General features: G+C 40.2%; 2 protein-coding genes across 5 annotated transcripts in view; one reads left to right on the top strand and one right to left on the bottom strand.

Moving 5' to 3' along the window:
• Positions 1 to 5,809, bottom strand: part of LOC133994141 (E3 ubiquitin-protein ligase RNF43) — a 93,413-nt gene extending 87,604 nt beyond the window's left edge. For all 4 annotated transcript variants that reach the window (XM_062433355.1, XM_062433356.1, XM_062433357.1 and 1 more), the window contains exons 1-2: positions 5,723 to 5,809; positions 2,776 to 4,325 (exon numbers count right to left, since the gene is read on the bottom strand). In XM_062433355.1, the coding sequence (XP_062289339.1) occupies positions 2,776 to 2,997 (222 nt within the window). In that variant the 5' untranslated portion in view covers positions 2,998 to 4,325; positions 5,723 to 5,809. The remainder of the gene's footprint in view (positions 1 to 2,775; positions 4,326 to 5,722) is intronic.
• A 3,742-nt stretch (positions 5,810 to 9,551) lies between these two features.
• Positions 9,552 to 11,891, top strand: supt4h1 (SPT4 homolog, DSIF elongation factor subunit). The gene is made up of 5 exons (XM_062433349.1): positions 9,552 to 9,711; positions 10,543 to 10,649; positions 10,744 to 10,799; positions 11,287 to 11,340; positions 11,518 to 11,891. Exons 1-5 carry the CDS (start codon positions 9,643 to 9,645, stop codon positions 11,583 to 11,585), a joined length of 354 nt encoding a protein of 117 aa, XP_062289333.1. The 5' UTR covers positions 9,552 to 9,642; the 3' UTR covers positions 11,586 to 11,891.
• Positions 11,892 to 14,221: the final 2,330 nt, after the last annotated feature.

Raw genomic sequence — 14,221 nt, 5'->3', positions numbered from 1 at the left:
ATAAATACCTTTCATACCTCTATAAAGCATACTATTTCCAAAAGGCTACAAAATATGTGTCTATACTGAATGACAGCTCAGTAAAAGTTGTACCACTGCTGCTAAACACTTGCAATCGTTAAATCTAATTTAACTTTAACTTCCAATGCCAGCTGTTGTTTTCCTAGATATCATCCTCCAAAATGAGGCCGTTTTAATAGAGGAGCATCACAATCTGTGGCTCACGGGGGCGACCTGTTAATGACAAGTAATGACTGTGGCTTTTTAAAATAAAAGGTTGTCATTCTTCAGCGTGATGCAGGGTAAACTGTAGGGTAGCTTCAGAGACTCCTAAAGTACACACTGCAGGATTTAAGCTTCATGGTGGACGTGCATCTACTAATTTGGTTTTGTCATCATGATCATTTATTATTAGACTGGACAGTTTTTACACAGAGGGGAGAGAGAGAGAGAGAGAGAGAGAGAGAGAGAGAGAGAGAGAGAGAGAGAGAGAGAGAGAGAGAGAGAGAGAGAGAGTAATCTAAGATTTGAAAAAAAGGAACAAAGACTAAGAAAGGCAGAGGTTCTATCTTTGGAAGTCAACCTCTCCTCTCCAGCCTTCATCCCCCCACATCCACTGGAAGACAGGAACATAAAGCGGGACCATAAAGCCGCCTGCAGAGGCAATGAGGACCTGTTGGAACAGGCCTAAGCTGCAACAAAGAGCATCCTGCAGAATAACACCACCTCTGTGCACTGTGGGAACAGCCTGGGAAGAGAGAGCCTGACAAAACTATACCTTCCAAGCCTTAGACCAACCACAATCAAAGGTCTGACTTAGAGAAACAAGAAAACAGTCATGTTTGAGGAGAAAAAAATAGCACAGCGAGTCTTCAGCTGAGCAGCCACGAACAACTGTGCAGACAAATCATTTCTACAACCTTTATCAAGCTCTGTCTTCCACATGCTACTGTGCCTTTATGTGTGCAGTATGTTGCTGAAGCTCTAAGCTGAGATCTGATGACAGGAGGTTCATATCTTTTCATGTACGTACACACTCTTTATCTGACTGCTTTATTCTAAAGCAGATTTATATTCTGGCCCACGGATCTTTACAAAAAAAATCTGTGCAAGGTTTTATGAGGAAAAAACTAAAGAAAGCTGGAAATCCCAGAGAGCTGGAAGTGACTTTGATCTCTGCAGCGCTGTGATAAGCATCCGTAACATGTTGTCAACATGCCACACAGACACATTAAAGTCAAATCAGTTTTAACTGGGGAGGAGAGGAGAGGAGAGGAGAGGAGAGGAGAGGAACGACAGCGATGGCTAATACTTGGCTTTCTCTCTGTAGAAGCCATGTAAATCCTTATCAATTACAGCAAACTGCAGCATCTGGCTCGCCATTCACAAAACCTCCCACACCTGGTGAGTGAAGAGAGACAAGATCCTACAGTGCCTCATATCTGTCGTCCCGTTTCTTTGGAAACGGTAAATAAATTGACACAGCCGAAGCTTTATGGCGCAGGAGCTTTAATCCACTCCTGAATCCTAAATATGCACACTGAATAGACCGCATACTTTACATTTGCAGGGTAAGAGCATGCTTCTGTCTAAATGGTGAAAAAAAGAAAAACACTTTGACTTAAATTATAGGTTCGCATGGGTCCAAACATGATTCACTGGGCTGTTTTAACAGTTTTCCATCACACCTTGATATTAAAAATGTTGGAAGAACATTAGCTGTCATAAATAGTTAAATGCAACACAAAGCTGTCATCTTAGAAAAGCAACACCTTTGAAAAGGTTGGCAGCCTCAACCAAATCCCTGTTTTTCAGGGTTAGGTAAAAGTAGACTGAATACAAACGAAGCTCAATAACAGTTGTATGTCATCACTATTGTTAAAGGAATTTAGATGTTCTGTCATCACATGCTGAGAGCTGAGTGTGGCATTGTGAGCAGCTTTTGGAAGGATCCAGCGCACTGTAACCCATGGTCACTACAGTATTTTGATGGCATATAGCAACAAGTGCAGGTGTCAACATCATTTGCTTTATCAGAAAGTGGATGCTGTGTAAACTGAGTTTTAAGTTAGAAAAACAGGTGGGGCCTACACTCAGTCCTCTGATGGATCTGTGCACTGAAAGACAAGAGGGTGTACTTTGAAAAGTAATTTCCAAATTAATGCTTTTCACATGGGCCTATTTTGATTGTTGAGTTATTACTGAGCAGTTGACACAGTCCATCAGAGGTGATGATAGAGATAAGTCCAGTGGATGCCCTGAGGAGGTCCCAAAGCACTTCAATACTTTTTCATACTGTACTGTAGGACAGCATACACATTTAGAAAAAGTATTGAGTCACCCCAAAGATTATCTGCCCACTTGTTCAGATAGTAGAACAACAGAACTTCTACTACAATAAAATGATCAAATGGAAGGATCTCCTGGGACAAAATGGTTTAAGAGAAAAAAGGTCAAAAGGTAAATGCAAATCAGGGCACAAAGGATGCCAAATGATACAAGCATGGAAGAGCAAATATTCACATGTATCAACATTGCTTAAGTGTAATTGAGCAAGACCTGTATCAACGTTTTTTTCATTTAGCAGGTAGAAGGTTTAGGCCCTGTGAGACAACTAAACAACTCAGACAACAGGTGCCAAGCAGCAGCCCTTTAACTCTACCCAGTGGAAAAACTCAAAGTATTCCTTTGTTAGAACATGTTTGGGGGGTGAATGATGAGTGCGAATGTTTTGGTGTAATCACACAATAAAGACATTCTTTCCAGACACCTTACCTGCATTAGTTTTCCCTCCGCGTTGCCGGCACTACCTCCCACGAACACCCCTTCCAGGGTGATGGGCTTCCGCGTCGGCTCCTGCTTCAGCAGTGTCACCATGATGACCGCTCGGAGGGCCGGCCGCTCGGACTCCAGGCCCGGCTGGCCCAGCACCACCTGCAGGGCCGCCATGAGCAGCCACGGCCAGAGCCCGGCCAGGCGCCGCTGGGGGACGGTCATGGCCTCGGCTGCAGCGGCGGTGCCCGGCTGCACATGGTGGACTTATCAAAGCAGGCAAGCACCGCAGAGAGACAAAACGGAGAAAATATATCTGTATTGATACACGTCTCGTTTATTCTTTCTGCCTCGACGACTACAGCGAAACGGATACAATCCAAACTTTTAAAGCTGGATGACTGCCATCGTAACTCAAGCGTGAATGTCCCAATACTTCCATTCAGCACCAGAGTTAATATTCAAGCTCGACACGTTACAGAAATACATAACACTCAGCGGCCCACATGGAGCCTTACACTAAACTGTCTCCAGAGATGAAAAAAAAAACACACGCTATAATGAACTTTTATCCAGTGTCATTAATGTGGGTGGCGAAACATTGCATGCGCAAATACACCGTGAAGACACGCTGTGTTGTGTTAGAGCTTGAAGTGTGCATTGGCTGCTCATCAGGACAGACACAACATGAATGTCCTCATTTAGGAACGTGTTTTGCGTTCTAGGTGAACTGTTGTATCCTCTCCCAGCGGGGCAGGTCTTGGAAACAGTGTATTGATCTTCATCCGCAACTCAACTACTGATATAATATTACAGTGTACACCGATCACTGTATCTAACAATCACATTTTTGAGAGCAAACCCGAGTTGATAAACACAGCGCGTCCTGTAGGCGCCACATTTTCTGGATAAATCCACATGAAACGCTGAATAGCAACGACTTGAACTTCAAAGGCTGGGTTACAGGTTGCCGCCGGAAAGTTATACGGCATGTTGACAGATCATGCAGGGTGCCAAGAAGTTGTGTAATATTTCTCTTTAGTTGCGATGATAATCCTCGAGGAAGATGTTCACTTGAGTGTAGAGCTCTATCTAATTATTAACCGACCCAAATGGACCGTTGATTCCTTCGCGTATGACTCCGTAATTAAAGTGGGTCCGAAACCAAAGCGACGTCTTTAACAGCTCCATCAACTTTTTCTAGAGTCGGTCCTCATTTAAACCTACACGCTGAAGAAAAAAAACACACACATTCCCCGAGTTCAGTGTCTCCGCTCCACTTATGAGAAATTGGATACGATCCTCCTGAGAACACCGAGGGAAAATGAATCGTTTGTCAAACTCATCAGCGAGTGCGGAGTAGAAAGAGTAGAGAAAGTACGGAATAAGAGTGGTCAAAAGTCCTTGTGATCCCCATTTAAAGTTGATAAACAGGAGAGACGCCGTGAGCAGTTAAGACACTGTCCCAAAAGTCTACCTCCCGGACTCTCGCAGGCTCCCCAGGGATCTCATTGACAGGCTCTACCTGCTCACTGTCCTGCTGCCTTCACGAACTGTCGGACATTGGAGATATTTTGAAACAGCGCACATAAAAGGACCACATAAGTACCTAATGTGTTTAAAGTAGTAGGGTTTGTCACAAGCCATGTTTCAACGAAGGAAACGCTGTGTAAACTTAATTATATTACAAGTGTTTTATGAAGTTACGATAAACCTGCAACCAGAAATTTAATACAAAAATTACAACATACATTTACTCTCTGTTTTTAGTCACACTCACTTCAATAATAAACACGAATCAAGTGCTAATTTTGTTGCATGTTTCGGTTGATCCACATATAATCCCACAGAATTTAAGAAGTTATTGTAGTGAATTTGGGGTTTCCGAGTGGCCCATGAAGGCAGCATTAGACGCTGAGGGCGGAGCAGCAGCAAAGTAGCGGCACTGATAAAAGCGAGTGAGTGGCTCCCTCTAGTGTTACAACTACTATAAAACAATGCAGACACACAGTACAATGCTACTATGTCAAAAACAAGTGATAAAATACACATCAACAAATCTCACAACTGCATCCTGGAAACTATATTTAATTTGAACACGTATACTTTTACAAACATTCCTTTAAAAACGTCTGTTACATATAAATAAAAAACACTACATGGAAGTAATGCAGTGAAAAATAAAAGGGTTGGGAAAATACAACCACCACGGGTCACTATCACAAAGCAAACAATCACAAGTAGACTTAAATAACTATATCTTCATAAAATAATTTAATATAAATCTCATGTATTTGTACTATCACTATGCTACAACTTGCTTTGACAAACACTTTGAGGTAAGTTATTTAGAACATATTGTCAAAAACGTGCATATTAAGATAAAATGTGAATATTAAAATGAAGAGAGCTGAAGAGATTTTAGTTTGGCTTAACTACTGCTGCACATCTGTATAAATCACACTATAAATTACAATTCTTTAAAAACATCACATGCTGGTAAAACATTTTAAATAAAAGTGTTAAAAAGTAGAGGTAAAGCCTTGTGTTAAAAATTCTTAAAAATGTACTGTGGTACAAGTTATTTTAATTTTTGGAGAGACAAAAATATTTAAATCTATGTATTTTCCAAAGTCACTAACAATAAGGAAAAAACACTATAGAAATGTACAAGCTTTAACTACTTTTGCAATAGTTTTACAATTAGATTTAGATTAAAAAAACAGCAAGAAATGATGTGGAGAATGAAGTCTGGTCAAAGTGAGAACTTAACACCCTGCAGTGAATCGAGACTCCCTGTCACACGCCAATCAAATCAATAAGCTGAGATCTAAAACAAAAAATACAACTGTCAGTAAACCTGCTGCAAACATACACTCTGTTCTTAAAGTCCTTCCCTTCCACTGGTATTACTGTGAATATGCTCCCTAAATGTTCAATAGTTTCTTACCTACAGATGTGGTGTACTTCCTGTGCAGCTGCTGTTTTAAGGAGGACTGGAATCGCTGAGAGAGCCGCCGACCTCGACATCTGTGACCTCAGTGTCCTTTGCATCATCGCTGGTTACCTTGCCAGGGCACAGAGGAGACCACGACAAATGTGTTTCTGTTAGCTGTTACACATCCTCTAATAAATATCTATGAATATACTCGACATGGATGAATATTTCTTTTTGCCTCACCTCAAATACGGCATCTTCAGGCATTTGCTCATGTACTGAAACCACTGATTCTTCCTGCTGTTCGCTTTTGACTAGGTCAATGTTGCCTGACACAGCCACTATAATGGGTCCAGCACACAAAGGGCTAGCTTTCCTGGTACTGCCAGGTTTGTTGCTCTGTGGAGAAACCTGCACTACGGGGCTACAGGTGTTGAGAGACACATTGCCCGGCTTCTCTGGGGTCACGACTCTGACCAGGCAGTTATTGGGAGTTTGCATCACTTCATCAGCAATCTGGAAAATTGTCTCCAAGTTGACTTCACATTTTTTCATCTCCAGGTTTTCCTTATAATGAAAGTCCTGGCTCTGGTCCCCGTGACACAAACCATCCACAGGATAGGCTGCCTGAAACAGTGAACAAAAAAAAATGTTTTAGACACAGCACATGTTAATAATCCTCACATTCTTTGACGAACCACATATTAATTGTGAATAGAGTCATTGATTACATGATTTTCAATTTATAAAATCAGTTTTATTCCACTTCACCTACCTGGTAATAACTGGGAGAAGGGAACTGCCCTGGGGGAAGACAACTAGCTTTCATATGTGATGCCACAAGGTTCGGATGATAGCACTGGCAACCTTCAAGAAGACATTATAGTTTAGATTATAAAATGCAGGCTTTTGGTCCTGCTCATATTGGAGTTGGTAACAAAATTTGGCCATTCACAACTGAAAAATATTCATTCAACATAACAATCCTTACTAGTACATTTTAGTACATAAGTGCTTCAACCCCAACACATCTAGGTTAAGGGATGTCATGCTTACCTGGGGAATAGTAGCCAGGCTGATACTGTGCATTACGAGCATTAAAAGTGGTGAAATTGTGGTTGGCATGGTTTGCGTGGGCCAGTAAACCCTGAGGAATGTGCAAAGCGTTGGGACTGGAGGCTACTCCGGTGTAGTGGTGGCTTAAAGAAAGTGGTATGCCTTTGTCTGATGCAAAGACAGAAGGAGGAAGAGCTGCGCCCCTTATCAGGTAACGTGGTGGGACTGGGGTTCCATTGTGCACTGTACTGGACTGGGCTTTGATTGAATAGTAAGGATGAGCTGAATCCTTGCTGTCAAGCAATGAAGAACTGCCTGCAGAAACTGAAAAAAAACAACTACAGGTTAATACAGTGATGCGTGACATTTAAAGCACAGGACTAAGGAAATTAAAACTGTGATTAGATGTTAAAGTGAGAAAATGTTTAGTGATTTCAAAGTGTGGTTCAAGGACCCTTTCCAGTCCTTTAAAGGTTTCATTTTACAGTGTTATTCACTATACCACAATTGGGAAACTTGTGTGACTGTTTCCTCTATCCACAGCTGCTTCCCCACTGAATGACAGCCAAGAGATGGCATCCAGTGATGGGATTGATATATTTTTGGATATTCATGTCATGAAAAAGTTGATATAACCCACTGACCTCTTTTCAACATTCTATCTCTACCATCATCTCCTCCACTGAGCCGCTGGTACCGACTTGGAGGGCGACAGTTCACGCTCAGACCTGCTTGTAGCTTGGCCTTATTGTCCACAGTGAGTCTCCTCAGATTCACAAGAAGTTCAGGATGGTTTCTTTTGAAGTTTGGGTTGAAAAAATGGTGAAACGTCCCATTGACCACTTTGGTCGGAGTCGTTGTGTTGGCTGGGTCAGCTTTCCTGAAGCCGTACAGGTTGAGCTGACGCACAAAGCTTGAGAAGTTGGTCGTTTTGAAGGCGTCAACGTTGTCCGTGGTGATGCTTTCTGGAGTCAGGATCTGTTTCTCAAACATCTGCTGATCAATGATGATGACCTCGCCGCCGTTGTCCCAGCAGATGGCTCTGTTTGTCCGGCTGTTCACCAAACGCCACAGTTTGGCAGGAAAGTTGTTAGGGTTGATGCAGTCAGGGAGTGAAATATCAGCAGCATCCATGCTTTTATCTGCAGAGTTGGAAACAATATCAGGTCAACTGTCAACAGTTAACGTCAACATCAGCCAGCTGCTAATGACGTCTTTATTACCAGTTTCACCCTAACATTTAAAAAGTTACATAAAACTAAGCAGTGGTTCATTTATACATTACGTTATGAATTGTAAAGAACATCCCCGCCAAAATTCTTTAAATGTCTAACGCTAGAATCTTAAAAATGTCAATGTTATCGTTATAAAGTTAGCGGCTACTCAGCTAGCATCAGCATTAGGCGACTATTAAACTTAATTAAACTGCTCTGTATGCCAGACTGTTAGCTTGTTAGGTTCAAAGTTACGGTTGTGTTGGGTTGTCTAGTATTTTTTGAGTCATTCTGCATGATAAAAATAACTTAATTAGCCGCTGGTTAAACATAAACTTACCTGTTTTGCACAAAGTGACCTCTGCCTTTCTTGAACCGTTGGGACTGTTGGAGTTCAAACGGTTCATCAACTGCCAGCTTCACCTGTGTGTCTGTAGAGCTCAAACTGTCTGTGACAAGCTGTGCATGTAAAAACACTACAACTCCTGCATACATAATATAATGGTAGAATGGTGTCTTTCAGCAGCTTATATTACTGGATATTTATCACAGATATCATAACACAGGGCTGTTTCTAGCTTTTTTGCAGTGCGCAACGATGCCCTCTGGTGGTCGCAGGGGCCCTCTGCACATTCATAGTAAGAGGCCCTCATATATAAAGTAATAGATAAAAAGTCTTTCTTCCCTTTGATGTAGTGGAGTAGAGGTAGACAGTAACAGAAGATGTTGCTCAGTAAGGTACAAGTTCTTCAAAATAAAAATACCATACTTCAGTAAATATAGTTACAGCTGGGACAAAAGAGCTACAGAAGATGTTTTTTCACAGCAGACAGTTTGGTTTGTCAAAGCAGGTGAATTAATAACATTAATGATCCAGTGATCTGGTGTTGTGCACATTGACAGGTTTACAATATCTGGCCTGTGTCTAGTTGCTGCTATCAGCTGCATTTAACAGCTTGATGGCTTAAAAGAATAACATAACTGGCATATCTGTTTGATTATTGGTTGAGTTGTTTGTTTATAATTTTAAAAAAAATCATGGCAATGGTAAAACATGCTGATCACTGTTTCCCCGAACCTAATATGATGTCCTCAAATGTCAAATGTCTTGTTTTGTCCACAACCCAAAAATACTCACTTTACTTATTATTCAAGTTGAAAATCAATTCCAACCTGCGAGACACAAGGTTTGACCCATTCTGTTGATGTTGATAATTATGGTCACTGTCAGAAACCTTGTATGTCCAAAACAAAACATGGAGTTACAAGGTTTCCACCTGACAGCAGCGTTATCCAACTAGAATAAAATAAAAGTTGTTTTGGGGGACATGAGCTTCAGTGCCCAGGGGCCCCTGCCTGGGGATACTAGTCACTGTTTAGTACAGTCAAGTTGACTGGATAAATGGGAAGACATAACCGATGGGCGATTTATACAGCACAAGTCTGTAATAATAATCCCTGTAGGCTGTAACTGATCTCATTAGGCCAGATGATGATGGAGGGACAAAGGTTTGTATACAGGCGCAGTAGAGACACCGCTACACTGGTCCTGAGTTTAGGTCCTCACACACAGTGACGTATTCCTGCCATGATTACTGCTGGACAACATTCAAAACATTGATTATTACATTTGTGCAGTATTTCTCTTATTTTGATAACACAATGGCACTGGAGACTGTCCCCAAAGACCTTCGCCATCTGCGGGCTTGTCTGCTTTGTTCTCTAGTGAAGGTAAAACTGAACAATGTGAAGAAATAAGCCGAGTTAGCTTCTCTGCTAGCGCCTAGCTGTGTATTTCTTCTGTTGTGTCTCTGACTTAAACTACACACTGGTTCATTATCGCTGTCTGGACGGCTTGTAGTCACTGAATAACACCCACAGACTGCTGGAAGTCTGTCTGTGCTGCTTTAGTTGAGGCTTTTTGTCCTTTAACGCATCCCATCTGAAAGTGTTTGTGTTGATTAAAGCTAACTACGAGGCTGGAGTTCACTTTGCGCCTGATTCTTCCATTTTAATCACTTACTCTTATGAAAAAGTGTTATTTTAACCCACTTTAAGATTTGTTAACCTTTATTTTACCTATAAAAAACTCGTCTTAATAATAATAATGACAATAAACCATTCCAGCTATGACAAGTGCAGATATAGTGCTTTTTAATCTGGAGCAGTGCCATTTTCCGGTTTTCAAAATAAAGGTTCTGAAAGTGGGTTTAAATAGTATGAAAGCTTTTTTTTTTTTTTTTACAGTGTCTAACACTCTTTCATAAGTGTGAGTGGTTAAAAAAGGAGAATCAGCCCATCATTATCTATGTTTCTGAATCGGAAACTAACTCCATACACACATTAAACACATATGGAATGTGTTCATTTCTTTTCCTAGTGAAAGCTGAATGAGAAAATACATTTATTACACTGCTTTTGACTAGTTAACCCTGATTAGAAGTAGTTTTGGTGAGGTGAAACATATGGAATACAGTCACATCTGGTAGTGTTTATTTCTCGACTCTTTGTCCTGGATTTACATGATCTATTACTAACATCTCCCGTTCTTGCCCATTTCAGACCATTGACCAGTTTGAATATGACGGCTGTGATAACTGTGAGTCGTACCTACAGATGAAGGGGAACAGAGAGATGGTTTATGAATGCACGAGTTCCTCATTTGATGGGTGACTATTGATTTTAGCTTGAATTATTTAAGCACTTTCAACATATGGATCGTAGTTTTCCTAATGTTCTCCATTATTTTCTGTATGTTCACAGGGTGATAGCCCAGATGAGTCCTGAGGACAGCTGGGTAGCTAAGTGGCAGAGAATAGGTAAGCAACCAGCACTGTAGTATAAATTGAGTGTTACTGAAAAAGTGTTATTAAGTATACCTACACTTAAAGCTGCATCAATCTTATTTAGACTACTAGGAAGCAGACACACAGCCATGACATATTTACTGCTAACTTGTAAACATTAGCACATAGCAACATTATCGGCCGGCTGATAATGAGTGGAATTTTATCTTTTGTTGTTGTTTTTGTTCTCTACCAACTTCTGAGACAAATGTTGAGTCAGAGGAAAATTCTCTGTGGGTTTATCACTCAGTATCACATCAACAGCAACGCAATGTACATTCATTTTCATTATCTGTCAATATAAAAATAATGATTAATGCAGCATTGTTTTTGAAAATGATCATCATTTTTGTGTTTAAATCATGTTTCCTTGTAGGTGTACCCTTTTCATATCATGAACTCCTGACGAAACATTGAAAAAGTCAGTTTTGTTGACTATATTTTATGCTCCATTCTACAGGCAACTTCAAACCAGGTGTATACGCTGTGTCAGTGACAGGCAGACTACCTCCAGGTACGCCCTATCAAACTGTACCACAACATATTTGTAGCTCTTGTAACCACACACACTGACAAAGTACATTTTTGGCTGTTTCTTCTTCTTTCTTCATTTTGTCAGGTACTACTATCCTTGCACTGTAGCGCCACCTGATGGGCACATTGTTCAACTTCTTCTCTTTTTTTCCTGCAGGTGTGGTGAGAGAGCTGAAAAGCAGAGGAGTGATCTACAAATCCAGAGACACAGCAGTGAAGACATAAAACTGACTGTCTGACCGCTACTTAAGGAGGAGTTACACCAGAGCAACAACGGGACTAAATTTCTATGTTTTATTTTCCACATGTGTGTGATGTCTTATAGAAGTGTCCTACAACTGTTCATTTTAGTTTTTTGTTCTGTTAGAAATATTAGCATGGTTGTATATAAGGAGGAAGTTGACATTTCTTATTTTTCGTGATAACTGAGAACAATAAAGGCCTTTTTTTTTTTTTTAAATATAAGAAGTCTGATTGTTGTCATAAAACCACTGTTTACTTTAGATTTGGAATAAACTGAAAACACAATGAGATTTGCTGATTCAGGGTCAGGAATGTGTTTAATGGAAAACCTTAAATCTGCATCTTCTCACGCTAAGCAAAAAGTCTCACAGCTGCCCTTCATTCAGTGGACAGTGCAGTTCCTTGGAAATCACTATTTTCTCAGGTGGCCAGATTACCATTATCAGTATGTCTCATAGGAAGTTCCCTGAGATGTTTCCATAGAAAGACAGCTCTTGGTAAATCCCCAAATGATAAAATTTAACATACTGGTCTATTGAGAGAGTAAAGTCTGTTTCCTCTTTCCTCAGCACAGTTAGACAGACTGCAGGATGACACAGCGTAATGGAGGCATATTGAGCACTCCTCATAGTGTCTGTTTCTTCAGGTTTCTTGTTGAAAAGTCCAAGCAGAGATGTCCCGATCACACTTTGAACAACTATTTACACTCCTGGTTCATATGTAAAAATCTCACTGATGCCAAATGAATATGAGTTGAAGCAGATTAGTGCAGGGTGAGAGTGCTAAAGTCTACCAGTAGGGGGAACCATAAACTAAACTATCAGTGGTGGCAATCTAATTAAATATTCACCTTCTGTCTGCTGTTATCCATTCAAATATGTGTCAAAGTGTTTTTCAATTCTGGTAACTGGCTTTCGTTTCCGTTTCCAATAACCTGTACAGAACATCTTCTTGTGCTGCTGTGTCTAAAGTCTACCAGCAGGGGAAACTGTAAACTAAACTATCACTGGAGGAAATCTAGTCAAATGTTCACCTTCTCTCTGCTGTTGATAGTTAGGTCTCAGCATAGTGTGAGATCTTATTGAGAAACTGCTCCTAAAAAAAAAAAGATGAGGTTTTGGTTTAGTGAAGTGAAGCAGATGGCTTTATCTCAACATTCTCCGTCGTGTTATCAGCTCACAACTGAAAAAGCACTGAAAATAGAACACACACTCTCCCTATGGCACACACAACCTATCAGAATATTCAGTTCATATTAGCACAGAGCACAGGAAAGCACATGTGGAAGGTATTTAAAGTGTCTTACCTTATCATTTAGATCAGAAAAATAAACATTTATTACTTGCAGGGGATTTAAATTCATTAAAATAACCTGAGGTGTATTTTGGGACGGTCCAGTGATAAGACTCTTCTGGGCAGAGATTCACAAAGAGCTAAAAACTGACCTGGCTTTTCAGTTTCAGTATTTTTGGTACTTTGATATCTGCTTGTAAAAAAAGAAAAATGCTCACGAGATGTTAGTTGCTTCCCGAACCTCCCACAATACAAGAATGGATAGATATAGTCAATTATATGTATGTTATGGAAGGGAAGAGATAGGATTTCTCTCTCTGTCTCAAGAAAACTTTGTTATGGACTAAGTGGGTCAAATATGTGAAGCCCTTGCAGCCAGTTTTTGTGGAGGTGTCAAGCGAATGAATATGTATATATATATATATAAAATAGAAATACCCTGAGGTGGAAACAGCATAAAAAGGGCGATGGTAAGAGTGATATGATACATAGGAAAGCTGGGTCAGCATCTCTCATTTCTTTACTATTCTTGACAGGCAACAATGAGACATAGGAGGAAAACTGGGAGACAGAGCTGGAATGACGTACAACATATACCACAACTAAATGAATGTGACTATACTACTGTCACATAGTTTTTCCCTCATAACTGTTAATATACAGATACAGATTTCTTCCATTTTTAAAGATGATAATGATCAAATTCTCTCTGTAAATACAACAGTTACATTCATTGCGTTATGTACTGAGGCGCCTCGTGTAGTTTTGACATCTGGCTCTTTGCAGGTCATGACAGTGTAACCAGACTTCTACTTGAAGCAGTGTATAACTGTTCAATCACAGAGTGTGGTAGAGTTTTTGTGACACATGGAAACATCCATGCAGCATTCAGGTTGAACTTAGCAGAAAGTAGAAGTGCTGATTGTGCAGCAGTTTCTTCTTCTGTCAGTGTTATTTATTATAACATTGGATGGTTATTACTAATAATGTAAGGAGGATGGGGTTGAGTTGGAACAAATTGCAACTACTTTGTGTACTGATGGATACTTGAATATGTTTTGTATTTCAATCCTTCATAAGAAGAGTAACCAGCGATTCAACTATAGTACAGTACAGTATATCCCCTCTGAAATGTACTGGAGTAGAAGTAGAAAGCTATAGAAAATGGAAATACTCAAGTAAATGGAGTAAATGTACTATCCACATGTGTTAACTGAGGCTCACGGACTGAGCAGATGTGAAAAACAAAGCTGATACATTTGAACAAACTAGCTTTGACAGAAACATCAAGTTGTTATCCACATTATAATGTTCTGAAATACAAA

Source organism: Scomber scombrus, chromosome 14 (assembly GCF_963691925.1).
Source record: "Scomber scombrus chromosome 14, fScoSco1.1, whole genome shotgun sequence".
In the NCBI taxonomy this organism is placed as follows: Eukaryota; Metazoa; Chordata; class Actinopteri; order Scombriformes; family Scombridae; genus Scomber; species Scomber scombrus.
This window is presented reverse-complemented; position numbering and strand designations above follow the sequence as displayed.

Coding starts and splice junctions, on each gene's coding strand:
- supt4h1 (XM_062433349.1), top strand. CDS start 9,643: ATGGCACTGGAGACTGTCCCCAAAGACCTTCGCCATCTGCGGGCTTGT. Junction 10,650..10,743: donor ACGAGTTCCTCATTTGATGG/GTGACTATTGAT, acceptor GTATGTTCACAG/GGTGATAGCCCAGATGAGTC. Junction 11,341..11,517: donor GACAGGCAGACTACCTCCAG/GTACGCCCTATC, acceptor TTTTTCCTGCAG/GTGTGGTGAGAGAGCTGAAA.